The sequence below is a fragment of the Pararge aegeria genome, chromosome 18 (assembly GCF_905163445.1).
Source record: "Pararge aegeria chromosome 18, ilParAegt1.1, whole genome shotgun sequence".
NCBI lineage: Eukaryota > Metazoa > Arthropoda > Insecta > Lepidoptera > Nymphalidae > Pararge > Pararge aegeria.
The window spans coordinates 10,484,814-10,497,401 of NC_053197.1; the positions used below are offsets into that span (position 1 = coordinate 10,484,814).

General features: G+C 35.4%; 1 protein-coding gene across 5 annotated transcripts in view; it reads right to left on the reverse strand.

Annotated features, from left to right (window-relative positions):
• LOC120631423 (apoptosis-stimulating of p53 protein 1) overlaps positions 1 to 12,588 on the reverse strand; it is a 395,044-nt gene that overhangs the window by 28,530 nt on the left and 353,926 nt on the right. For all 5 annotated transcript variants that reach the window (XM_039901001.1, XM_039900998.1, XM_039901000.1 and 2 more), the window contains one exon: positions 8,282 to 8,408. In XM_039901001.1, coding sequence (XP_039756935.1) covers positions 8,282 to 8,408 — 127 coding nt within the window. The remainder of the gene's footprint in view (positions 1 to 8,281; positions 8,409 to 12,588) is intronic.

Here is a 12,588-nt window from a genome sequence, read left to right on the forward strand (position 1 = left end):
CAGCATGTTAAGGGTAACCACGCTGGGGATCGATAAATTAAAAAAATATTTAACGCTCGCGGAGGCTGATACTATATTCAAACAAACTCAAATAAACTCCCAATGAATAAAATTCCGATAGGAACAAAGGGTCGTTTTCGCCCCCGAGTCGTCAAATAGCGTAGGCAGTTCGATGCAAACGTATCGCGACCCATTTAAATGGGACTATATTTTCCTCCCTAAAATCTAAATGGACTAATGTCACTGAAAGCGATAACATTTAAACAGCTATTTCGAAATGTATAATTATACAATCTAAAACAGATAACAAAATATATCGAATTGAAAACATTACCATTAATTAAATCCGATCTCTTCAGGGATGTGCCGCCCTGGTACTTATCCTTTCCATTTTAACTTGAGTTACGCCAACTACAGATAGTTAATTAGACTATATACTGTTTGTAGAGATTTTCCACTTCTTAATTTTAGTTTGTCGTTTAGGTACAAACAATATACAAGTAATACCTGCGAAGTGTTGCTCTATTTATAGGCGATAACGCAACGCTTCGTAGAGCAGGCCATAATTATAAAAAAAAATGCATCTAATAGAGAGATGGGTTTAAACTTTAAAATTATGTTGGAAAAGAGCAATCTGCTGAGTTTCTTGCCGGCTCTTCTCAGTGGAATCTGCCTTCCAAACCGGTGGTAGAATAAAACACGTGTCTAATCAAAGACCGTCACCTTTTATTTGTGTACTGGGAAAAGAGTAGTTGACAATTTTTGACGTTCTATCTCACATAGATTTTTTAGATTTTGCTGTAGTTTTGCGATGCGCCATATTTGTATGCTAGCTGATTTAAATATACCGGCAGAGAAAAAGCAAACTAAACCTGTATAAACGAATATCGCAAAAGTGTAAGAGCAAAAGAAAATATATCACTTAAAGTGATCTTATGTAAGTCACCATCATCATCATCATCATCATATCATCATCATATCAACCCATTACCGGCCCACTACAAGGCAAGGGTCGTCTCCCACAATGGTTGGTGGACTTGGGATTGGTAGACTCCACACACCACCACACACTTTAAAGCATTATGTAAAACTCTCAGGCATGCAGGTTTCCTTACGATGTTTTAACCGTTGAAGCAAGTGATATTTTAATTAGAAACAACGCACATAACTTAGAAATAATTCAGATAACTTACCAACGTTTAAATACTAATGAAAAGATTCAAAATTATCAAGGGACATCTTTATAACTGTCCTAGGTAGTTTGGTATGAAATACAGATAATGTCTCGACTGAGCTTTACTACGGATTCCCAACTTGTCTTCAGAATCTTAGTTCCCTGTGGAACAAGTATAAAAACGCTAACTGACGCAAATTGATGTACCAACACGAGTAAAAACAAAAGGAGTATTCACACTCACGACGAGTAGCGTGAAAAATCACCTGTAAACGTTTCTTGAACAAGGAAAATAATTGGTTCTTCTTCTGAACAAAATACCTACCTGAGATGCATGGGAACTAATTAGTTTTTTTTTATGTTAGAAATAAATTTCTAGTTTCGTTCTTGCTCTGTGATTCATCGTCATCATTAACAGCCTATTACAGTCCACTGCTGGACTAAAGGTCTGTCCCAACTGGAGGATTTGCCCATAATCACCACGCTGGGCAGGCGGGTTAGTGATCGCAGTAAATGGTAGTAGTAGCACAGATGACGCTGGTGCCCGCTCACCGTTATATTCCCTTAGTCGCCTCGTATGACACCCGCGGAAAGAAGAGGGGTGGTGAAAACTGACATTCTGATCTGCGGTAACCACACGGCAGTTAATGTTGTTAGGTTATTTTTCTAACCCCGTTTCCCTGTTTTACTATGAAATACTCACGTATCCTAAGATGTCATATAATTTCTAAAAAATGCGATTAGTAAAGTTATACCTGACAATTATTCCTGATGAATAATTGTCTGGAAGTTTTACCTCACAAGTAGTTAAGAGTGCTTTACGATTACAATGTAATATGAGAATCTAGATCGCGAGCCTTTCCAAAGTCGCAAATATCGGTATAGATACATAAGTTATCTAAATCAACGAAGAAAAAAATGTAGATCCTATGACAGTACTACTTATTTTGCATACCATATCATCTCAACGCCGACTTGACACTAATTCCACTAAAATTAGAGTATAGAAAAATTAACTTTATGTCATAGAAATATGTTTTACATTACAAATCATTGATAATCGGAACCGATCTTTTATTATCGATAGGAACGTACAAATTTTATAATAAAGGTACGAGTTGACAAAGCTTTGTCGACTCGTACTCGACTGACCCGTCGACTCTAGGTCGACTTTATAGTAGATAGATGACTCTTTAACAGTGAATCGTAAGATTGAAAACATTGTTGAAACGACTGCAACAGCTGTCCACATTAATCTACCTAAAGCAACTCTTCTAGAAGCTTCAATCAGCTTTTATTCCTGCTTAGAAGCGTATAAACTGTTTAACATCGGAATAACCGTATTTTCCTTCCACTTCTTCCGAAACTTCGTTGAGTAAAAGCTCACGTCTTAAATGAAATGGGTTTTCTAACAAAAATTCGCGTATTGCACTTGCAGAGCTGTAGGTTAATATATCTAAGTAACAATTTACGCCATCCATTAGCTGAATACAGGATTGAGGTCAAATGAAATATACGAAGTATCCTTAGTTAATTTCTGTCAGGATTAACTATTACATTAACATTATGGCATTACTTGGTTAAACCGTATTCGATAACATACTAAGAAATCTCTATTTAGTTCGCTAATCGAGAATCTTTATTTAATAGTGCATGCTGAGCTACCCACGTGCACGTGCTGAGGTACAATGACTATAGTTAGTCTTCCTTAAATATTCATTTTTGAAAGTACAACTTCTTTATTTGCACTATAGACGTTGTGAGCACTATACATTTATGTACACCTAATTAAAAAAAAAGTTTGTAACATTAGTCCTCCATAGGAAAAGGATGGTTAATAATCCCTACTAATATTATAAATGTCAATGTAAGTTTGTTTGTTACGCTTTCACGCAAAACTACTTAACCGATCCTCATGAAACTTTGTACACATATTCTTGGAAGTGTTAGAAGTAATATAGGATACTTTTTATCCCGACATTAAGCTCGGCATTAACCTTTGGGAGAGGGGATGAGTGTTTGACGATTTTGCACCATAACTCCGACAAATTATAACCGATTTAAATAATCATTTTTGTACTATAGAGGTTATAATATGTGTTTAATTTTGCCCAAACTGTGGTTGGAGATAGAGGACAGAACTTCTCAGCGGACAGCAGCAAACCCCTCATTTAAGGCTTAGCCATACTGAATACTTTATTTTTTTTTAGATCAACAACTAAATTTAATGCCACATCAAAAAACAAAATCAACGCAGACGAATTCGCGGGCAACAGCTAGTAATAAATAATCAAGGCAATGCTTGGAAGCACGACCTCATATAAGCTTGAAACAATCAACAAGATATTATAGGTAAACACGCGACCAAAACCATGAAAGATATTGATTTTTTTCCACAACTTGATGCGTGACTGGGTAGCCGTGTCATTCAAAGGCTGGTACAAGAGAAGATCGATTTGTCATATTTGACCCAAAAAATTATTCTTCCGTTTTGATTCCGGGTTTACGAGTACCTTAAAATTGGGAGCTCTCCATACCAATTTAATAGATTTCCTGGCAACTCCTAACTGATCGCGATCTGTATTCTTTATTTTAGTTTACGAAGAGTTATGCATTTTGTAGGAACACAACTAGTTGTCACCTTGACCTACGGCCCGACTAAGTTTGTTCTGGGCTTCTTATTAGAATAGGGCGCGTTTGGAAGCCTCGTAGCTTCTCGCTATCATCTCAATACCATGTATACATTTTTCATGTAATGTAGGTACGCATCAAGTGCCATCTATGGGCCTACTTGAATAAACATATTTTTGACTTTGACTTTGACGTATTGAGGTAGAGTTAGGGAGCTAAAAAACGACGTAGTATTTTTTTTACGTACAACAACAAGCTATTGTAGTCTTTTCGCGAATCATTTATTCTGAGGTTATACTCATTTCTTATTTCATACCACTGTTTTACTCCCGACTCCCCAAGGATTGACGCTAATTGCCTAAAGGTATATCAAATACACTTATTTACTTATGTAGTAACGTGTTTCCCCTAATCGTTGCTATCACACAAGGCTTTATTTTATTACGCTCCTCAGTACACTCATCAAGGGAATGATTTTCGTTGAACAAAGTTTTCTTTTAAGTAATTGGATGCCATTCCGAATGGGAACAAAACGATATATTCAGAAATGCTTTCAAATCTATGTTAAAGTGTTCAAATCCTATAATCGTGAATAATGGCGCTTAAGATGGATAAAATGTCTATTGGATTTTATTGCTTTTTAGGCAAAAAGATCTGTCAATGCATACGTTTTAAAAAAAGGAATTTATATCACATTATAGAGTCAAAGTCACCAACTAAACAATTGTGATTCTCGTTACGGCAAAGAAGCTTGAAAGCAATAAGCTTCACTTTATTTCTGATCTTTTCACACTGAAAATAATAATGCTGCTGAATTGTATATTAAAGTGTATGGAGAAGAGGAACTGCTGAGTTAGTTGCCGGTTTATTTTCACTACTATTTTTTTACAGGCGCCTTGCTACAGGCAAGGCTGTAAAAGGCTGTGGCTGTAAAAAAAAGATAGTGTAAAAAATAACTTCGTTAATAATCTTGTATACACTTAATTTCGAAATTCTTCACAAAATTATATAAACTAATCTACTTTGTTATACATTTCATATATAAATTCTTCACTAAATCTTGTACAAACTAAGCTTAAACTACTTAGAATCAGTTAGTACAAAGTAATTCTCTTAGTTTGAAACAGATTTCAGTCTCGTGTTTTATTATTTTTTAACTTTAAAAAGCTTTTAAAAGCTCCGTAAAATACTCTAAGCGTCCAGACGGTAAAAATGAAACTGTTTTATTTCGACGATAGATTCAGGTTAAGATGGCTTAAAATTCTTTAACAAGGAAAGTACAATGTTTCCAGTTGAGACGCTCAACCTTTCGTTTCTGGTTTAAACTTAATTTTCCAACTAGTGATTTGAACCTAACTAGTTCTAAAACTTAAGTACCTATAGTAAAACTTATTAGCTATAATAAAAGTATCCATTGAATTTTCTAGTGTTGTTCGAACCCCAGTACGCACTTGTAACTTTTCTAAGTTACGTATTAACATATCACTTGCTTCACCGGTGAAGGAAAATATCGTGAGGAAACCTGCATGCCTGAAATTCTCCATAAAGTTCTCAAATGTGTGTAGAGTCTACCAATACGCAGCGGGCCAGCGTGGTGGACTACGTTCTTAACCCCTTCCCATTGTGGGAGGAGACCCGAGCCGTGTAGTAGGGCGATTATGGTTTTTTATTTGATATAATGATGATGATGATAATCTATTTAAGATTTTATTTTTATTGATTAGTTGATTCTAATTTGAATATCTTGTATGGCATAGGTAAATAAAATAATTAAGGATAACACAACTGGAATATAACAAAACGAAAAAAAGAGTTACTATTTCTCTATTCTAGTCTATATTCTATAGCTCTCACGTTTTTTGTTCTTAAATTTTAGATATAACCTACATTCCTCTACATTATGCAACTTTTAAAAAAACACGTTAAAGTTTAATTTTGACGTATTTTGCAATACCAAAATAAAAGTAATATTAGTTATAATTACGTATAAGTTTTAACATTCGTTTCAGCTGCAGTTGAGTCTTCATAATGTTACCTTTTTGCCGGTTCACCTTGACCAAAACTTTGTACCTACAAGCCATTGCTTCCGTGCCAAATCTAGATTGGAATAATTAACAGTGAAAGCGGACGTCGGTAAATTTCATTTAAAATAAAATGTCTCCGGAGCTACGACTTCAAAGAAAATATCCACAATAACGAGACCCAAAAAGTTAAATAACGTAAAGTTGTCCTTAAGGACTTATAATAAGAAACACTGGTATGGAACAGTTTTTAATGGAATCAATGGAATCAATCAATCAATGGAATGGAAAAATATAAATATGTGTTTGCGGACATACATTATATGTTACTAACGTACCTAGCCGGCTTCGCCATGTACGCCCAATAATAGAATATCATCATAGTAAATAAAAGCTGTATTTGACAGTTCAAAAATAGGAGTGCTCCGATCGTCACCAAACTTTACAGGATTACTCGCCAGGTCAATCCGGAGATTCCCTGAACGTTTCATTGAAATTGGTCCAGCCGTTTCGGAGCCTATACGAAACATACCCACACACTTTCTCTTTTAAATATATAGATTACCATAGACCTTTTGTACTGGAGTTTTCCTCCACGGTTTTGTTTTATAAGTTATTTTAATTAAGTTTTACGCAGGAGTGCGGTGCGTAAATAAGGCATTAAATATTTTTGTGTGACAGCTGACAATACCCGAGGTGAGCTTTATGGGTCCCAAAATAGCAATTCGTATTTTTAATTATTTAAAATAATAGCGGAATTGAAACAAATCCAGCCTGTATTTTCTGCTATACTATAGGTATTTATTTAAACTATAAATACCTACTAATACTTCAATCTGAAGAGTTTGTTAATTGATAGCTCTATTTTAGTGGAATATTATAGGCTTACACTACAACAGTTAGAAGCTGAGCAAGCGAAATGTATAGTAACGCGGGCGGATGACGCGGTGGGTCGGTGTATATTAAGTAGCTTATGCTGTATGTTTACTAATACAGAATCTGAAATTTTACGCGGACAAAGTCGTGGGGAATAGTTATATATATAGCATAAAATTCTCTTAAACTTTAAATAAGTAAGGAATACACCTTCTTCCACTCTCTACAGTGTCGATTACACAATCATGATGTATCGGCGAAAGCGGTAAATAATGAAGCTTTTGTAAAGAGTCTAATAAAAAACCTGCGTCGCTCCGTCGAAGGAATCGATAGATCGTTTGTTAGCTTCCACTAAATAACAACGCTTGGCAGCCTTAATAATAAAGTCAATGTAAACTAACTTATCGATTTTATTCGCTGACGTATATTCGAACGTGTAAGTTTTGTGACTATTTTACTATGGTTGCATAATGACTTGTAGCTACTTATTGATAAACGACTAAAACACCGGGAGGTATCTATGCATCGTTCGTATCCATGTAGGACTGAGGTGCATCGATAATGCAGTCGTATTTATATCAAAATACCCACCAATTCAATGTCATGAACATTGGTTGTTAATCAAATATAATTTTAATTGTTTCTTGAAAACTATAAATTTTAATAAAATATCTTGCAAATATGAATTTATAGTTATCAAAAGTTTAATTATTTACCCACTTTATAAATTTACTGTAACATTATCGATGCGAGTAAGAGCTGGCCTGCGACAATGACTGTAAGTGGAGAAGCGGTATAACCTGAAGGGGGTATGGCAGTTTATTAAATGCTTTCCCCATGTCATCGTACCTATAAACGTAAAATTCATGGTGGTACAGCTTCGTCGGTTATAAGCTAAGTTATTAGCTCGACCAAAGACGCAATTTTAATCTTTCTTATAAAAATTTAATATGATAGTCTTACCCAGGATATAAGCTAGGAAAGTTATTCTAGTGCGGTCCTAACGTCAAGCCGTAAGTAACCTATAAAATCGGTTATAGTTTTATAACGTATGACGATACTTTAACATGACCTTTAAACACAGTTACTTAACCTGTAGGCAGTGGAATGCAAAGAATTTTTTACCAACCTAAGCCTAAAGCGGGCAGATGGCATAAAACGGAAAAAACCTCCATCAATACGAGTGATATAAGATATACGGTAGGCAGTGCTTTTGTGCTTATATGAAGTGAAGGAAATCGTAGACATAGACTACGATTTTCTCAACGTAATTTTATTAGATATTTCTATTCAGATAATTCTGTGGCCCACGTGCTTCGTCCGCATTTATCGTGCTTATCCCGTGGAAAGCTTTTGTTTTCTCGTTATGAAAAGTAGGCTATTTTACTCTCCGTATTTCATTTAAGTAAGTCATTTTGATTGGTAGCTTAGTTAGAGCGTAATGGTCAAACAAATAAATAAACACACTTACGTATTTATAGCATTAGTTAGGATGATGACCATTCAGGATTAGCTTTTAGATACACTGTTGCTTTTTACTTAAGTTGTATAAGATGGGAATAAAAAGTATTGAACTTACTTAGAGCGATATTCGCTTGCTTGTTCCTGTCAAGTTGGCCCCTTAACGCTCGTAGCCTCCGTAACTTCTGCTCTTGCGCTTCAACTCTTTCACGTAACCTCCGCAACCGCTCGCCTTCTACTGCCACCTGAGACAAAAATATTTAGTTAACACTACATCGCCATCATAATGACATATCTCAAGTAAACACCTATGAGTTGGTGCCATTTTGTTTCTTTAATAACCGAGTCCGCAGTAAGTATATGACATCATTAATAAAATTTTTCTAGCCCTGCTAGTCTATGGTTATTACTTCATAAGGAAACCATTCCAAACAAAATTGACTGGCAGTTTAAATAAGAACCAATTTAGATTGGTATTTTGATTTTGATTTTCTTTCCCTTTGTCGATACGGGCATAGGCACCATGGCAAAATTATGCATCTCACGGGATATCAGAACCAGCCGCTTCGTCTGTTTAGGAATTCTGATAACCCGTGATATGCAGAATTGGAGAGATTACCTCATTGGAAAAAATTAAAGTCCTAATTGCCCCACATGTGGGGTAATTGAGAGTATTTATCACGTTGTGTGTTCGGAATGAACTTTACTTAGAATAAGTTTGCTAGATAGTTATTTAAGTATAGTAGATTTAATTAGCTTTAAAGCGTTTCCTCCTAGATCAGAATCAAAACTGATATATAAATCAGTTAGGACATATTTTAGATTAAAAGAATAAATATCTGTACTTAACTTAAAGAGCGACGCAGTCACATTATGTGACTAAGCTCTTTAAATAAATAGAAAAAAAAATTGCAACCAATGCGTCATAGTTTCCAATATATCCTCCCTCATAAGGCCCCCTATCAAAGGCAATTCGTCGCAGCGATTGGTTGCACGTAGATCATAAAGATCCAACGCTTCAAAACTGCCATCCACACTCGTGCATGCAGAATGTGACAGTCTTTACATGTATGAATATTAGGTTTGTGTTTTCTGCTTGCACCAGTAATTGAGCAAGTCGTAGCAGAAATATTTGGACCATATTCGCGGACGATAATTATGTAGATGATAAGAAACTCGTGCAAGATTTACGCGAATAAACTTTCAGGTGAAAACGCCCAAGATTGCATGCGATTTCCGAGATCGCCTTCGTAGTGGGTTTTCGATTTGGACATCCGTTGCTTGCGTTATCGTTTGTGACGGATTACCAAATGATGATCTCTATAATCTTTGCATCTTCATATTTTTAATGACGTAGTTATAAACAGTCTAAGTAGTAAGTACCGCGACAAGTAGTAAGTACCGCGAAACTTCATAAAACAACTTATCACTTGTTCTATACTTTTGTGATTTAATATCGTCAACATCTGTCTTTATTCCGTGTGAATATCTGCAACATGCTAAAGGAAATTCTATTGTTCCCCGTTCAATACTTTCAAATACAAAAGAAATATTATTTAGCTGTGTAACAAAGCAAGGAGTAGATATTATTCTACTCTCAGTAGGTATTGCTCTGTTACTTTTCGTTATTTTATTGGATCGACTTCTGATTCATTTCTCGTCATCATTGTCATCATCAGCCTATTACCACTCACATAAAAAAGGCACAGACTTACTATCATACAACAGGGTTTTAGGGCATGGACCCACCACACTGCTCCAATGCAAGCAGTCAGTAGTCTACCGACTATTCACATGAGTCAGTGAACTGCAATCATCAGCTTAACATGCTCTCATAAGCATGAGGTTTAAGAACGCTAATTTCCTTCCGAACTAGTACTGAAAACCAATACTTAAGAATTTTCCCGTAAGTAACGCAAAATATATGTTTATTATAAACATACGAATGGTAGAAGATTTTTTTCAGTTTTTTTTTTAAAACGCTTTATGAATGATCCTATTATAACATTCAAGATAATAAAAATAAAACAAAAACCTGGAATATTCAATTCACAATCTACTTTGTTTTAAGCGTCTTTGTTTGTCGTGAACTTGTGAATTTATTCTCTGACCCAGAGCGCTTTTGGAGCTCCTTTATGAATTGCTTTAGTTTTTAAGTTGAGAAGTAGAGTTATTATTTATTTATTTATTTATTTATTTATTATAAACACCTTATAACAATGCTAAGGATTCAATTGTTAAAAATCTAGGTCTAAAAATGGAATATGAAATTGGTTTGTGTGTGCGTTAGAACGTGTGTATGAATTATTGTTTTAATATTATATAAAATTCAAAATTCAAAATTCAAAATTCATTTATTTCAAGTAGGCCTAATATAAGCACTTTTCAAACGTCAAGTCTGTCTGTTTGTAGTAATTCTACCACCAAAACCTTTTTTCTGTTGCCATAATTATAAATTATAACTGAAGAAGACATCAATCATGCTTATTAGAGATGCCGTAATAATGCAACTGAAATTTTGATTCAAGTCATTGGTCTATATAAAATAAAATAAAAGCAAGAAGAAGAAACACTTATAACATACAGGAAAAAAAAAGTGAGGAGTATACAGTAAACAATGTAGACATGCAAAGGCATCCTGCTGCAAGCAATCTTTTACAAGCACCCTTTGTAGGCAGGACTTACAGCAAGAGAACGGGATAGGGCCAAGAATGTTGAAAATGTATAGATACAAATACTTAGATAATTTAAATAAATATACGTCTAAATCTATAATATATATAATAGATGGATGTTGAGGTCACATCGGTGCCGGTTAAAAACTATCCACTAGTAGGTACAGTTTCAGTTCTACGCGTATTAACTTGTATTTATATATTATGCCTACATAGCACAATATGCACGTGCTTACTGCACAGTACGCGTCTCTTGCACAAAAGACAGATTTATAGACGCAAAACAATGGATAGGTACTACAAATAATTAATTTATGGGCTAAAACGTAATGCCGCAAAAAGTCCCAGCACTTAAATTGAAGCGACATTATTTCGACCTGGCGAATAAAATGAGTTTCCTAGATCGGGGCTTCCCAACCTGCACGGCTAGCTTGGGCATGAGATAATTATCTCCCCACGGAAAGGATATAAATTTATCTTTTTCCACAGCTTTATCAACTCTCAGAGGACCAGTGGAAATAATATTTAAATAATATATGAGTAATAATAAACGGGAGTAAACTTCTCCTATTCCGTGTTCCCGTGCTATAGTAGGGGTCCCTGTCAGGGGACATAATCGGGGGATATAATTATTGTCCTGGCCTGTGCTAGCCCTGCTGGGCGCCGCGACACCACAGGACACAGCGCCGTAGATAGAGTAAATAGAGGGGAACGGCGCGGCGCTCCTTATGTACTTTAAAAAAAATGAAGTATTTTTGCAGCGGTATCACGGCTTTTGTAACGGACGGATCACACTTTGAAAAATTGTGTGGAGATGACCAAGCTCAGCCATCCTATTGGGGAAGTTTTATTTTTTTTAATTCTTTCATAAAATTTATTATTTATTATGGTTTTATTAGTTTGTTATCAAGGATGTTTTATTTTTGCGCCTATCTACCAAACTAACAACCTTACTATTTATGCCTACCATGCATATGCAACCTATGTATTTTAACTAAAGAGGTTAGAGCGCGGGCGCCGTTGACAAATTTCTTAACTTGTAACTGCGCAGCTGGCTTAATATGGTTGGGAACCCCTGCCCTAGATGGTTCTTACAAACTATTGCACATTCTTCATCTAGCGCTTTCATAATCAAATATTGGATAAGTGCAACATGCTCCGCCGAATTATTCGTACCGTCGACGGTAGTGGTGAACAGATCATGACAACCATTTACTATGATCACCATCCCGTTTGCCCAGCGTGGTTATTAGAGGCAAAGCGTTATGTTGGGAGAGGTTTTTAGGCAATGAAATGTTATGGGCTATTAATGATTAGTCGTCACTACGTCGCGCGTTGGTCCCATTGCATTTGATTGATGATTGATTCCCATGCCTTTTCGCTAATAGGAACGAGAGTTTGACAGCTCTACCACTTCGCTCCATTATTAATAATAATATTTTTTAATATATATTATGTAATAAATATTTGATAATATTGGAAGCATCAAGCAGTTTAGAAATTGGTACATGATTTAGCGATCACTAAATATAAAGGCGCAAGATAAAGCTAAAAGCATTTGTTTGTTTGATTTAGTTATTTATAAAACACTTAATGTACAATGGCAAATCTAAAGCCATGCGACTTTCCACGACTGAAAATACCTAAAGCTTGATTCACATTAGCCTTGTGTCGTGCCGTGATGAAGCCTCTAAGACTCAGGATTCATACGTTTTATAGAGAGTGCAGTAGTACACGTTTTAGTAGGCAG